The sequence below is a fragment of the Salvelinus fontinalis genome, chromosome 19, assembly GCF_029448725.1.
Source record: "Salvelinus fontinalis isolate EN_2023a chromosome 19, ASM2944872v1, whole genome shotgun sequence".
In the NCBI taxonomy this organism is placed as follows: domain Eukaryota; kingdom Metazoa; phylum Chordata; class Actinopteri; order Salmoniformes; family Salmonidae; genus Salvelinus; species Salvelinus fontinalis.
The window spans coordinates 24,978,220-24,993,459 of record NC_074683.1 but is presented as its reverse complement, the minus strand read 5'-3'; the positions used below and the strand labels follow the sequence as shown (position 1 = coordinate 24,993,459).

Sequence of the window (15,240 nt, the reverse complement as noted above, 5' to 3'; positions counted from 1 at the left end):
AGCTCTTAGCAATGCTTGAGGCACAGCACTGTTTATGACTTCAAGCCTATCAACTCCCAAGATTAGGCTGGCAATACTAAAGTGCCTCTAAGAACATCTAATAGTCAAAGGTATATGAAATACAAATGGTATAAAGAGAAATAGTCAACGCGTCATAATTCCTATAATAACTACAACCTAAAACGTCTTACTTCTTAACTGAGAATATTGAAGACTCATGTTAAAAGGAACCACCAGCTTTCATATGTTCTCATGTTCTGAGCAAGGAACTTAAACGTTAGCTTTTTTACATGGCACATATTGCACTTTTACTTTCTTCTCCAACACTGTGTTTTTGCATTATTTAAACCAAATTGAACATGTTTCATTATTTATTTGAGACTAAATAGATTTTATCTATGTATTATATTAAGTTAAAATAAAAGTGTTCAATCAGTATTGTTTTAATTGTCATTATTACAAACATGTGTATATATATATTTTTTTTTTTAAATCAAAAATTAAAAAAATATGCCAATTAATCGTTATCGGCTTTTTTTGGTCCTCCAATAATCGGTATCGCCGTTGAAAATCATAACCGGTCGACCTCTAGAAGCAACACAACATGGCAGCAGCACAAAACATGGTAGCAGCACAAAACATGGTACAAACATTATTGGGCACAGACAACAGCACAGACAAGCACTGTCAACTGTGGGACCTTATATAGACAGGTGTGTGCCTTCCCAAATCATGTCCAATCAATTGAATTTACCACAGGTGGACTCCAATCAAGTTGTAGAAACATCTCAAGGATGATCAATATTAACAGGATGCACCTGAGTTCAATTTCGAGTCTCATAGCAAACGGTCTGAATACTTATGTAAATAAGTTATTTCTGTTTTTTATTTTTAATACAATTCATTCAGACCCCATAATGACAAAGCGAAAACAGGTTTGTAGAAATGTTTCCAATTGTGTGTAGATTCTTGACGATTCGTAAAAAATGGAACCCATTTTAGAATAAGGCTGTAACGTAACAAACTGTGGAAAAAGTAAATGGGTCTGAAAACTTTCCTTAGGCACTTTATGTAGTTATATGTAAATACATATATGTAGTTATATGTAAATACATATATGTAGTTATATGTACTACATATTATATGTTGTTATATGTACTACATATTATATTTACATTTACATTTTTACATTTTAGTCATTTAGCAGACGCTCTTATCCAGAGCGACTTACAGTAGAGTGCATACATTTTATTACATTTTACATACTGAGACAAGGATATCCCTACCGGTCAAACTCTCCCTAACCCGGACGACGCTATGCCAATTGTGCGTCGCCCCACGGACCTCCCGGTTGCGGCCGGCTGCGACAGAGCCTGGGCGCGAACCCAGAGACTCTGGTGGCGAAGCTAGCACTGCGATGCAGTGCTCTAGACAACTGCGCCACCCGGGATATGTTGTTATTTATATGTATTCATATGTACTACATATTATATGTTGTTATTTATATGTAGTTATATGTACTACATATTATTGAAGTTGGTGTGTAATTCTAAATCCGTTGCAGTGTAGGGCAGAATTTGAACAGGTAGAGAGAGGTCAAAGGTTTGTTTGGGGGGAAGGATACAGGAAGGACAGATTACTATGATGGAAATACACAACAGCAGATGGGTGAGCCAATACATTGGGATGTGGGTTTATCAGTCAAACACCGGAGACAACGGTGGAGAGAGGTTGACAGGGGGAAGGCTAGTGGAGGAGTCAGGGGAGAGAGGTTGACAGGGGGAAGGCTAGTGGAGGAGACAGGGGGAGAGAGGTTGACAGGGAGGTGGCTAGTGGAGGAGACAGGGGGAGAGAGATTGACAGGGGGAAGGCTAGTGGAGGAGACAGGGGGAGAGAGGTTGACAGGGAGGTGGCTAGTGGAGGAGACAGTGGGAGAGAGGTTGACAGGGGAAAGGCTAGTGGAGGAGACAGGGGGGAGAGGTTGACAGGGGGAAGGCTAGTGGAGGAGACAGGGGGAGAGAGATTGACAGGGGGAAGGCTAGTGGAGGAGACAGTGGGAGAGAGGTTGACAGGGAGAAGGCTAGTGGAGGAGACAGTGGGAGAGAGGTTGACAGGGGGAAGGCTAGTGGAGGAGACAGTGGGAGAGAGGTTGACAGGGAGAAGGCTAGTGGAGGAGACAGTGGGAGAGAGGTTGACAGGGAGAAGGCTAGTGGAGGAGACAGTGGGAGAGAGGTTGACAGGGAGGTGGCTAGTGGAGGAGACAGGGGGAGAGAGGTTGACAGGGAGAAGGCTAGTGGAGGAGACAGGGGGAGAGAGGTTGACAGGGAGAAGGCTAGTGGAGGAGGCAGGGGGAGAGAGCTGGACAGGGAGAAGGCTAGTGGAGGAGACAGGGGGAGAGAGATTGACAGGGGGAAGGCTAGTGGCGGAGACAGGGGGAGAGAGGTTGACAGGGGGAAGGCTAGTGGAGGAGACAGGGGGAGAGAGATTGACAGGGGGAAGGCTAGTGGCGGAGATAGGGGGAGAGAGGTTGACAGGGAGAAGGCAAGTGGAGGAGACAGGGGGAGAGAGATTGACAGGGGGAAGGCTAGTGAAGGAGACAGGGGGAGAGAGGTTGACAGGGAGAAGGCTAGTGGAGGAGACAGTGGGAAAGAGGTTGACAGGGGGAAGGCTAGTGGAGGAGACAGGGGGAGAGAGTTTGACAGGGAGAAGGCTAGTGGAGGAGACAGTGGGAGAGAGGTTGACAGGGAAAAGGCTAGTGGAGGAGACAGGGGGAGAGAGATTGACAGGGAGAAGGCTAGTGGGGGAGACAGTGGGAGAGAGGTTGACAGGGGAAGGCTAGTGGAGGAGACAGGGGGAGAGAGGTTGACAGGGAGAAGGCTAGTGGGGGAGACAGTGGGAGAGAGATTGACAGGGAGAAGGCTAGTGGAGGAGACAGGGGGAGAGAGATTGACAGGGGGAAGGCTAGTGGCGGAGATAGGGGGAGAGAGGTTGACAGGGAGAAGGCTAGTGGAGGAGACAGGGGGAGAGAGATTGACAGGGGGAAGGCTAGTGGCGGAGACAGGGGGAGAGAGGTTGACAGGGAGAAGGCTAGTGGAGGAGACAGGGGGAGAGAGGTTGACAGGGAGAAGGCTAGTGGAGGAGACAGTGGGAGAGAGGTTGACAGGGGGAAGGCTAGTGGAGGAGACAGTGGGAGAGAGATTGACAGGGAGAAGGCTAGTGGAGGAGACAGTGGGAGAGAGGTTGACAGGGAGAAGGCTAGTGGAGGAGACAGGGGGAGAGAAGTTGACAGGGAGATGGCTAGTGGAGGAGACAGGGCGAGAGAGGTTGACTGGGAGAAGGCTAGTGTGGGAGAGAGGTTGACAGGGAGAAGGCTAGTGGAGGAGACAGTGGGAGAGAGGTTGACAGGGAGAAGGCTAGTGGAGGAGACAGTGGGAGAGAGGTTGACAGAGAGGTGGCTAGTAGAGGAGACAGGGGGAGAGAGGTTGACAGGGAGAAGGCTAGTGGAGGAGACAGGGGGAGAGAGGTTGACAGGGAGAAGGCTAGTGGAGGAGACAGGGGGAGAGAGGTTGACAGGGAGAAGGCTAGTGGAGGAGGCAGGGGGAGAGAGCTGGACAGGGAGAAGGCTAGTGGAGGAGACAGGGGGAGAGAGATTGACAGGGGGAAGGCTAGTGGCGGAGACAGGGGGAGAGAGGTTGACAGGGGGAAGGCTAGTGGAGGAGACAGTGGGAGAGAGGTTGACAGGGAGAAGGCTAGTGGAGGAGACAGTGGGAGAGAGGTTGACAGGGAGAAGGCTAGTGGAGGAGACAGGGGGAGAGAGATTGACAGGGGGAAGGCTAGTGGCGGAGATAGGGGGAGAGAGGTTGACAGGGAGAAGGCTAGTGGAGGAGACAGGGGGAGAGAGATTGACAGGGGGAAGGCTAGTGGAGGAGACAGGGGGAGAGAGGTTGACAGGGAGAAGGCTAGTGGAGGAGACAGTGGGAAAGAGGTTGACAGGGGGAAGGCTAGTGGAGGAGACAGGGGGAGAGAGATTGACAGGGAGAAGGCTAGTGGAGGAGACAGTGGGAGAGAGGTTGACAGGGAAAAGGCTAGTGGAGGAGACAGGGGGAGAGAGATTGACAGGGAGAAGGCTAGTGGGGGAGACAGTGGGAGAGAGGTTGACAGGGGAAGGCTAGTGGAGGAGACAGGGGGAGAGAGGTTGACAGGGAGAAGGCTAGTGGGGGAGACAGTGGGAGAGAGATTGACAGGGAGAAGGCTAGTGGAGGAGACAGGGGGAGAGAGATTGACAGGGGGAAGGCTAGTGGCGGAGATAGGGGGAGAGAGGTTGACAGGGAGAAGGCTAGTGGAGGAGACAGGGGGAGAGAGATTGACAGGGGGAAGGCTAGTGGCGGAGACAGGGGGAGAGAGGTTGACAGGGAGAAGGCTAGTGGAGGAGACAGGGGGAGAGAGGTTGACAGGGAGAAGGCTAGTGGAGGAGACAGTGGGAGAGAGGTTGACAGGGGGAAGGCTAGTGGAGGAGACAGTGGGAGAGAGATTGACAGGGAGAAGGCTAGTGGAGGAGACAGTGGGAGAGAGGTTGACAGGGAGAAGGCTAGTGGAGGAGACAGGGGGAGAGAAGTTGACAGGGAGATGGCTAGTGGAGGAGACAGGGGGAGAGAGGTTGACAGGGAGAAGGCTAGTGTGGGAGAGAGGTTGACAGGGAGAAGGCTAGTGGAGGAGACAGTGGGAGAGAGGTTGACAGGGAGAAGGCTAGTGGAGGAGACAGGGGGAGAGAGGTTGACAGGGAGAAGGCTAGTGGAGAGGACAGGGGGAGAGAGGTTGACAGGGAGAAGGCTAGTGGAGGAGACAGGGGGAGAGAGATTGACAGGGGGAAGGCTAGTGGCGGAGACAGTGGGAGAGAGGTTGACAGGGGGAAGGCTAGTGGAGGAGACAGTGGGAGAGAGGTTGACAGGGAGAAGGCTAGTGGGGGAGACAGTGGGAGAGAGGTTGACAGGGAAAAGGCTAGTGGAGGAGACAGGGGGAGAGAGATTGACAGGGGGAAGGCTAGTGGCGGAGATAGGGGGAGAGAGGTTGACAGGGAGAAGGCTAGTGGAGGAGACAGGTGGAGAGAGATTGACAGGGGGAAGGCTAGTGGCGGAGACAGGGGGAGAGAGGTTGACAGGGAGAAGGCTAGTGGAGGAGACAGTGGGAGAGAGGTTGACAGGGGGAAGGCTAGTGGAGGAGACAGGGGGAGAGAGGTTGACAGGGAGAAGGCTAGTGGAGGAGACAGTGGGAAAGAGGTTGACAGGGGGAAGGCTAGTGGAGGAGACAGGGGTGGAGAGATTGACAGTGAGAAGGCTAGTGGAGGAGACAGTGGGAGAGAGGTTAACAGGGAGAAGGCTAGTGGAGGAGACAGGGGGAGAGAGATTGACAGGGAGAAGGCTAGTGGAGGAGACAGGGGGAGAGAGGTTGACAGGGAGAAGGCTAGTGGAGGAGACAGTGGGAGAGAGGTTGACAGGGGGAAGGCTAGTGGCGGAGACAGGGGGAGAAAGATTGACAGGGAGAAGGCTAGTGGAGGAGACAGTGGGAGAGAGGTTGACAGGGAGAAGGCTAGTGGAGGAGACAGTGGGAGAGAGATTGACAGGGAGAAGGCTAGTGGAGAGGACAGGGGGAGAGAGGTTGACAGGGGGAAGGCTAGTGGAGGAGACAGGGGGAGAGGGTGGCACGCCATGGAGAGGAGAACCCATGTTCCTGAATCTCTAGAGACTAGGTTACTGTCACAATGTATCGGCTTGCCCACCATGGCAAACACACACACACAAGCAAACCCCCCCCCCCCCCCCCCCCCCCACACACACACGCACTCAGATGCCAGTGAATAGTGAAAATGGGGGAACGGGGTGCCATACCGCAGATGGCATCACAATCCCATGCCCCACTTAGCATTTCTGGGGCATCTCCTCTCCGTCGGAGCGGGTTAGTCCCAGCTGTACCAACCCATCACACACATCACAGGCTCCACCACGACTGATGTGACACTTGCAGATGAGTATTGTTGTGAGAGGATGTGCATCATCACTATCAGCAGGACCACATTAATATTTCATGAGTGGATATCCTGGTCCCTGTCCCTGTCTCTGGTACCAGGGGATGTCCTGGTCCCTGTCCCAGTCTCTGGTACCAGAGGATTTCCTTGTCCCTGTCCCGTCTCTGGTAACAGAGGATGTCCTGGTCCCCATCTCTGGTACCAGGGGATGTCCTGGTCCCCGTCTCTGGTAACAGGGGATGTCCTGGTCCACGTCTCTGGTAACAGGGGATGTCCTGGTCCACGTCTCTGGTAACAGGGGATGTCCTGGTCCACGTCTCTGGTACCAGGGGATGTCCATGTCCCTGTCCCCATCTCTGATACCTGTGGATGTAATGGTCCCTGTCCCCGTCTCTGGTACCAGGGGACGTGGACAGGGTAGTACCTCAGCCAGCATAGTACCTCAGCCAGCATAGTACCTCAGCCAGCATAGTACATCAGTCAGCATAGTACATCAGTCAGCATAGTACATCAGCCAGCATAGTACATCAGCCAGCATAGTACCTCAGCCAGCATAGTACATCAGCCAGCATAGTACATCAGTCAGCATAGTACATCAGTCAGCATAGTACCTCAGCCAGCATAGTACATCAGCCAGCATAGTACCTCAGCCAGCATAGTACCTCAGCCAGCATAGTACATCAGTCAGCATAGTACATCAGTCAGCATAGTACATTAGTCAGCATAGTGCATCAGTCAGCATAGTACATCAGTCAGCATAGTACATCAGTCAGCATAGTACATCAGTCAGCATAGTACATCAGTCAGCATAGTGGATCAGTCAGCATAGTACCTCAGCCAGCATAGTACATCAGTCAGCATAGTACATCAGTCAGCATAGTACATCAGTCAGCATAGTGGATCAGTCAGCATAGTACCTCAGCCAGCATAGTACCTCAGCCAGCATAGTACATCAGTCAGCATAGTACATCAGTCAGCATAGTACATCAGTCAGCATAGTACATCAGTCAGCATAGTACATCAGTCAGCATAGTACCTCAGCCAGCATAGTGCATCAGTCAGCATAGTGCATCAGTCAGCATCATTTTCAGTCAGCATAGTGCATCGGCCAGCATAGTACCTAACTCAGTCAGTCTCTGGTAACTGGTCCCTGTCTCTGGTACGAGGGGATGTCCTGGTCCCCGTCTCTGATAACAGGGGATGTCCTGGTCCCTGTCCATATCTCTGGTACCAGGGGATGTCCTGGTCCCTGTCTCTGGTACCAGGGGATGTCCTGGTCCCTGTCCTCGTCTCTGGTACCAGGGGATGCCCTGGTCCCTGTCTTTGGTAACAGAGGATGTCCTGGTCCCTGTCTCTGGTAACAGAGGATGTCCTGGTCCCCGTCTCTGGTAACAGAGGATGTCCTGGTCCCCGTATCTAGTACCAGGGGATGCTCTGGTCCCTGTCTCTGGTAACAGAGGATGCCCTGTTCCCCGTTTCTGGTGACAGGCGATGTCCTGGTCCCTGTCCCTGTAGGGGATGTCCTGGTCCCTGTCCCTGTCTCTGGTACCAGGGGATGTCCTGGTTCCTGTCCTCGTCTCTTGAACCATGGGATGGCCTGGTTCCTGTCCCCGTCTCTGGTACCAGGGGATGTCCTGGTTCTGTTCCCGCCTCTGGTACCAGTGGATGTCCTGGTCCCTGTTCCCGTCTCTGGTATGAGGGAATGTCCTGTTCCTGTCCCCGCCTCTGGTACGAGGGAATATCCTGGTCCCTGTCCCCGTCTCTGGTATCAGGGGATGTCCTGGTTCTGTTCCCACCTCAGTCAGCATAGTACCTCAGCCAGCATAGTACCTCAGCCAGCATAGTACCTCAGCCAGCATAGTACCTCAGTCAGCATATTGGTGCAGTCAGCATAATTTTCAGTCAGCATAGTATCTCAGTCAGCATAGTGCATCAGCCAGCATAGTGCATCAGTCAGCATTGTGCATCAGTCAGCATATTGGTGCAGTCAGCATAATGTTCAGTCAGCATAATGTTCAGTCAGCATATTGGTGCAGTCAGCATAATTTTCAGTCAGCATAGTATCTCAGTCAGCATAGTACCTCAGTCAGCATAGTACATCAGTCAGCATAGTACCTCAGTCAGCATAGTACATCAGTCAGCATAGTACCTCAGTCAGCATAGTACCTCAGTCAGAATAGTACCTCAGTCAGCATAGTACACCAGTCAGCATAGCAGATCAGTCAGCATAGTACATTAGTCAGCATGGTGGATCAACCAGCATAGTGGATCAGCCAGCATAGTGGATCAGCCAGCATAGTACCTCAGTCAGCATAGTGGATCAGTCAGCATAGTGGATCAGTCAGCATAGTACCTCAGTCAGCATAGTACATCAGTCAGCATAGTACATCAGTCAGCATATTGGATCAGTCAACATAGTACCTCAGCCAGCATAGTACATCAGTCAGTATAGTGAATCAGTCAGCATAGCGCATCAGTCAGCATAGCGGATCAGCCAGCATAGCGCATCAGCCAGCATAGCGCATCAGCCAGCATAGTGCATCAGTCAGCATAGTACATCAGTCAGCATAGCGCATCAGTCAGCATAGCGCATCAGTCAGCATAGCGGATCAGCCAGCATAGTGGATCAGCCAGCATAGTGGATCAGTCAGCATAGTGGATCAGTCAGCATAGTACCTCAGTCAGCATAGCGGATCAGTCAGCATAGTACCTCAGTCAGCATAGCACCTCAGTCAGCATAGTACCTCAGTCAGCATAGTGCATCAGTCAGCATAGTGCATCAGTCAGCATAGTGCATCAGTCAGCATAGTGGATCAGTCAGCATAGTGGATCAGTCAGCATAGTACCTCAGTCAGCATAGTACCTCAGTCAGCATAGTGCATCAGTCAGCATAGTACCTCAGTCCGCATAGTGCATCAGTCAGCAAAGTGGATCAGTCAGCATAGCGGATCAGTCAGCACAGTACCTCAGTCAGCATAGTGGATCAGTCAGCATAGTACCTCAGTCAGCATAGCACATCAGTCAGCATAGTACCTCAGTCAGCATAGTGTATCAGTCAGCAAAGTGGATCAGTCAGCAAAGTGGATCAGTCAGCATAGTGGATCAGTCAGCATAGTGGATCAGTCAGCATAGTACCTCAGTCAGCATAGTGCATCAGTCAGCATAGTGCATCAGTCAGCATAGTACATCAGTCAGCATAGTACATCAGTCAGCATAGTGGATCAGTCAGCATAGTACATCAGTCAGCATAGCGCATCAGTCAGCATAGCGCATCAGTCAGCATAGCGCATCAGTCAGCATAGCGCATCAGCCAGCATAGTGGATCAGCCAGCATAGTGGATCAGTCAACATAGTGGATCAGTCAGCATAGTGCATCAGTCAGCATAGTGCATCAGTCAGCATAGCGCATCAGTCAGCATAGCGCATCAGCCAGCATAGTGGATCAGCCAGCATAGTGGATCAGTCAACATAGTGGATCAGTCAGCATAGTGCATCAGTCAGCATAGTGCATCAGTCAGCATAGTACATCAGTCGGCACAACTGCAACACATACTTCTACCTGACTGTCATTATATTGTGATAACGACATTATCATTCAGTAGTTCAAATAAATCGCTGATCCATTTGTCACCTTCCCAATTCAGAGGAATAATAACATCATCAATAACAGAGATTATAACATCATCAAACCCAGTTGGTCCCTGGCCACTGCAGGCCCAGAATTATACATTTAATTTATATTTGGTAAAGTGTGTTTTAATGGCTCCTCGTCCACCACTCATCCCTTTCTCTCCCCCCGGGGGGAACACATCATCAGGAAATATATTCCATACACAGTGCACTACTGTCGACCAGAGCCCTATGGGCCCTATTGGCACTGGTCAAAAGTAGTGTACTATATAGGGATTAGGATGCCATTTGGGATGTATACAGATTATATTACTATTTGAATGGCTTCTGAAAGCAGCATTCATTAATACACTCACGCACGGACACATGGGGGGTGGAGGAGGGGGAGAGGAGGAGGAACAGATGGGTCTAGCCCCTCCCCCTAGGTCAGGTTACTCAGTGAGTGAGGAGAGGAGAGGAGGAGAGAAGGAGAGGAGACACTGGTCCTGTCATTACGTGTGAGATGCACTTCAGAGACCCTCCACGCACGCACGCAAACACACACACACACACAAACACACGCAAACACTTTAATTTAGTAAATTCAGGAAATTGAATTAACGGAATTAAAAGGGATTGACCCTGGTGGACAGCATGGTGTTGATGTGATAGTGAAGGGGTGAAGAGTGAGTGGATAAGGCCCGAGGGCAGAACATGAATGTACCTAACCCAGGAATAACTATCTCAGGGCAGAGGAACCACACAGTACTCCGAGGGACAAAGAACATCTGTTGTCATCAGTTGTTCCCAGCCCACACACGAGTCTAATGAGATATCAAACTTTAGCAGATGTTTTAGTGCCACAACCTTACCAAATAAGCCACACAGGACCACACCCCTGACATAACATTCTCAAGGGACACTTACTGGTCACATCAGCTTTGATGTCTGCTAGCTGAAAGAGGGGTGCCACATCATCTCTGTAGATCTGGTAGGCCTCTTTCTTATGACTGGCAGGGTTCACAAACACCTTCAGGGACTTGGGCCTGTTCTGGTAACCTGCAAGACAAGAGCAGAATCAATCAATCAATCAATCAATCAAATGTATTGATAAAGCCAATTTATATCACAGTATAAAGTCCTGGTCTAGACCCCAAAAGATCCAGGAAAAACAGAAAAAGAGAGGAATAGAATTAAAAAGGGCAAACAAACAGGTCAACTTCTGCTTCAATGGGTTTTACAGTCCAGGTCCAGCACATCTGTTAGTCAGTGAAAGCAGCCATCCCACCTAGACGTGATCAGTTGTATCACTGTGTATTAAGCATTGGTCTGAGACACCTGCTGTAAAATCACCTGAACAAAGAGTGAGAGGAGTCTGCTTCACTTCTAAAGGTCAGGAGGGTTGAGGCTCTCGCTTACACAGCCTGAACTGCAGCCAGGGAGAGTCATGAATAAAGACAGATGCCCTGTAGGTCTCTGTGTGTCTCTCTCTCTGTGTGTCTCTCTCTCTCTCTCTCTCTCTCTCTCTCTCTCTCTCTCTCTCTATGTCCTCTCGCTCTCTCTCCCCATGCCATCTCTCGCTCTCTCTGTGCTCCCCCCTGCCCTCTCTCTCGCTATCTCTCCCCCCGCCCTCCCGCTCTCTGTGCTCCCCCTGTCCTCTCTCTCCCCCTGCCCTCCACTAAGCACCTAGCCACTGAGCTACTGAGTTTCCACACTCAATCATAATTAGGCAGAATTAGGGAGTGTTCCCTCCTGGGCCTTCCTGGAGCCTGGTGGAGACCCAGGGATCGATAGGGAGAGGTAGCACGCTGAACCCCTCATCCCCTCATGGTCTCCATGATCCCCCTCATTACTCTAATCCCTGGTGGTTGGTCCCTGAAGGTCCTGACTCGACCCGCTAATGAGCCCTATGGCCCCTCAGCCTCTGCTCTGACAGGCTCCCACTCTGACCCCGGACCCAGACCCTCAGCCAGCCGCCCAGCTATCTGTTCTTACATTACATTGTGATCACCGGGGCTTTGGGGAAGGAACAAGCAACAATCCAGGAGGAGGTGCAGACAGAGAGGACCAACATCCAGGTCCCAGGGAGAGATGATGTCATGGGGGATGGGGAGAAGAGAGAAGCTCAGGAAGGTACAGCAGGCCTGGAGATGTGACCCCAATCTGCTCTCTCCAGTCTCTCTAGATGACAGACAGATGAGGCTAGAGATCAGGATCACATCTCCAGGTCCACTGGGCCTTCCTGCCCTGCTTTCCACTCCTCTCTATCCACCCCCTAAGACCTTCAGGTCCACTGGGCCTTCCTGCCCTGCTTCCCACTCCTCTCTATCCACCCCCTAAGACCTTCAGGTCCACTGGGCCTTCCTGCCCTGCTTTCCACTCCTCTCTATCCACCCCCTAAGACCTTCAGGCCCACTGGGCCTTCCTGCCCTGCTTTCCACTCCTCTCTATCCACCCCCTAAGACCTTCAGGTCCACTGGGCCTTCCTGCCCTGCTTTCCACTCCTCTCTATCCACCCCCTAAGACCTTCAGGTCCACTGTGGTGCTCCTATCTCTCTATCCACCCCCTAAGACCTTCAGGTCCACTGGGCCTTCCTGCCCTGCTTTCCACTCCTCTCTATCCACCCCCTAAGACCTTCAGGTCCACTGGGCCTTCCTGCCCTGCTTTCCACTCCTCTCTATCCACCCCCTAAGACCTTCAGGTCCACTGGGCCTTCCTGCCCTGCTTTCCACTCCTCTCTATCCACCCCCTAAGACCTTCAGGTCCACTGGGCCTTCCTGCCCTGCTTTCCACTCCTCTCTATCCACCCCCTAAGACCTTCAGGTCCACTGGGCCTTCCTGCCCTGCTTTACACTCCTCTCTATCCACCCCGTAAGACCTCCAGGTCCACTGTGACACTCTGGTCTCTCCATCCTCTCCCACTCCTCCTGGGTTCTGAGGCCCTGATGCTGGGAGCAGGTGCAGGAAGGATGCTGTCACTGCTGCCTGGGTTGGGGCTCAGGAGGAACAGGGTAGGCCAGGGGAAGGATCAGGAGGCTCAGCCCAGGAGGGTTAGGAGGAGGCCAGGGGAGCCACGGGAGTTCATCATCACCCCAGCTTACTCCACACAGCCCACAGCCTCGCAGAGGGAAGGGACCACAGACACACACTAAGCCACACTGTATCTATTGATCATAGAATAGGAAGGAAGGAAGGAAGGAAGGAAGGAAGGAAGGAAGGAAGGAAGGAAGGAAGGAAGGAAGGACAGACGGGACAGACGAGACAGACAGACAGACAGACAGACAGACAGACAGACAGACGAGACAGACGAGACAGACCAGACAGACAGACAGACAGACAGACAGACAGACAGACAGGACGGACAGGACGGACAGGACGGACAGGACAGACAGACAGACAGACAGACAGACAGACAGACAGACAGACAGGACAGACAGGACAGACAGGACAGACAGACAGGACAGACAGACAGGACAGACAGGACAGACAGACAGGACAGACAGGACAGACAGACAGGACAGACAGACAGGACAGACAGACAGGACAGACAGGACAGACAGACAGACAGGACAGACAGACAGACAGGACAGACAGGACAGACAGGACAGACAGACAGGACAGACAGGACAGACAGACAGGACAGACAGACAGGACAGACAGGACAGACAGGACAGACAGGACAGACAGACAGACAGGACAGACAGACAGGACAGACAGACAGGACAGACAGACAGACAGGACAGACAGACAGACAGGACAGACAGACAGGACAGACAGACAGACAGGACAGACAGGACAGACAGACAGGACAGACAGACAGGACAGACAGACAGGACAGACAGGACAGACAGGACAGACAGACAGGACAGACAGGACAGACCTAGCTGTAAGATCGATCTATCAGACCATTGGCAACATGATCACTAGATTGTGCAGTTTGTTTTTGTAAACACCATATTGTGGATCACAACATGTATTATACTGTTAGGTCATTGGAAACCTAATTAGGCAATTGGAACCCCATAACTGTAAATCCGGTTGGCCTTCTGCTTTCTAAAACAACATGAAACCTGAGTCTTCATATGATGCAGAGAATTAGGCTGTTTCAGTCCAGTCCTCAGTAGAGCTTTCCTACAGGCTTCAGACTACACAGAGGATTATGTACCATAGCAACATGGCTGGCAGGGGAGCCAGGCTGGGGAGAGATCTCTCTCTTCAATCAGGGTTGAACTAAGTCCTCTATCAGGAAATGTTAACCATCAACACTGAATAACACACACAACAGCAACATGGACTTATTGGGTCACTTCAGTTCACCCAAAGATGCATCAATATGCTCATTTACAGACTTTTTCCTGTTAGATGAAAAATACTTGCAAGCTATGGTTTCCAATTGATCCCTGAAAATCCTAATAATCTGCCTTACAAACACAAAGCTTATATTAGTTATCCTATAAGTTGCTAACATTCATGGGAGCTTAACCTGACAACCAATGATGATGCTACATTGACTGAATACATTGACTGAATTACTGTATGTGCGATTAGAGAGTGATGTTGCAGCCGCTTGAGGACAACAACATGAGATCATCAGTTTGCATCCGATGATAATATCTTCAGCCTCTGACTCATGGGTTTAATGCTGCATTACCCCTGAGGACCATACTGCTGGCCTAATGTCACCCAACACACACACACACACACACACCACACGTCGCCCAACACAGTGACTACATCTGTCGGACCTCCAGCCCCACTAAGTGCAGACAGACAGAACCAGGAGGAGAGGAGGGTGGCTCCTGTGGCTGTGGTCGAGACTCAGTCACCAGAGCATCTGCTGCTTAGACCTGCTAAGGGCTTCTCTCTACCCCTAGAGACAACCATAAGTCACCAGGGACTACTTTTCCCATAACCACCATTAAATGACCTGGAGCTGAGGTCAGTTTTCTCATTGATTCTGTTGGGAAATAAAGTTTCTATCCATCCAGTACCAGGAAGACTAAGAGCCTCCTCCCCTCTGGTGGGCTAACGATCACAAATGGGGATCTGATGGGAAATATATGGTTCTGTCCCAAATGGCACCCTACTCCCTATAGAGTGCACTACATTTGACCAGGTCCCATAGGGCCTTGGTCAAAAGTAGTGCACTATATAGAAAATCGGGTGCTATTTGGAACGCAAGTATGGCTATTACAGCTGAGGCCAATTACTCAGCCGCATCAGCCTCCTGTTCTATCAGTATCAGTGTTGTGTTGTCCCTATTCTTTTCATTTGACTGTAGGCTGCTATTCTTCCATTTAATGAGCTTATAAACACTGGGAGGGTGAGGGTTCACCAGAGAGGAAGAAAGAGAGAGAGTAAGAAACAAAGAGAGTAAGAAACAAAGAGAGAGAAGGAGAGAGAGAGAGAGGGGGAGAGAGAGAGATGTAAGGCACATATGCAGCTCAGTGACTGCTCAGACACACACAGATAGGCTTTCAGAAGGCCACCAAATATTTGCTAATCCTTTAGGAACAGATGTCTTATTTTTCCCCTGCTGAAAATCCCTGACAGGCAGGCTGGCTGGGTGGTAAACGACAGTCTTGGCTGAGCCTGAGATGGGAGGCCT

General features: G+C 50.9%; 1 protein-coding gene across 2 annotated transcripts in view; it reads right to left on the bottom strand.

The window, feature by feature from the left end:
* Positions 1–15,240, bottom strand: part of cerkl (ceramide kinase-like) — a 101,460-nt gene that overhangs the window by 43,623 nt on the left and 42,597 nt on the right. For both annotated transcript variants that reach the window (XM_055871130.1, XM_055871131.1), the window contains exon 3: positions 10,559–10,690. In XM_055871130.1, the coding sequence (XP_055727105.1) occupies positions 10,559–10,690 (132 nt within the window). The remainder of the gene's footprint in view (positions 1–10,558; positions 10,691–15,240) is intronic.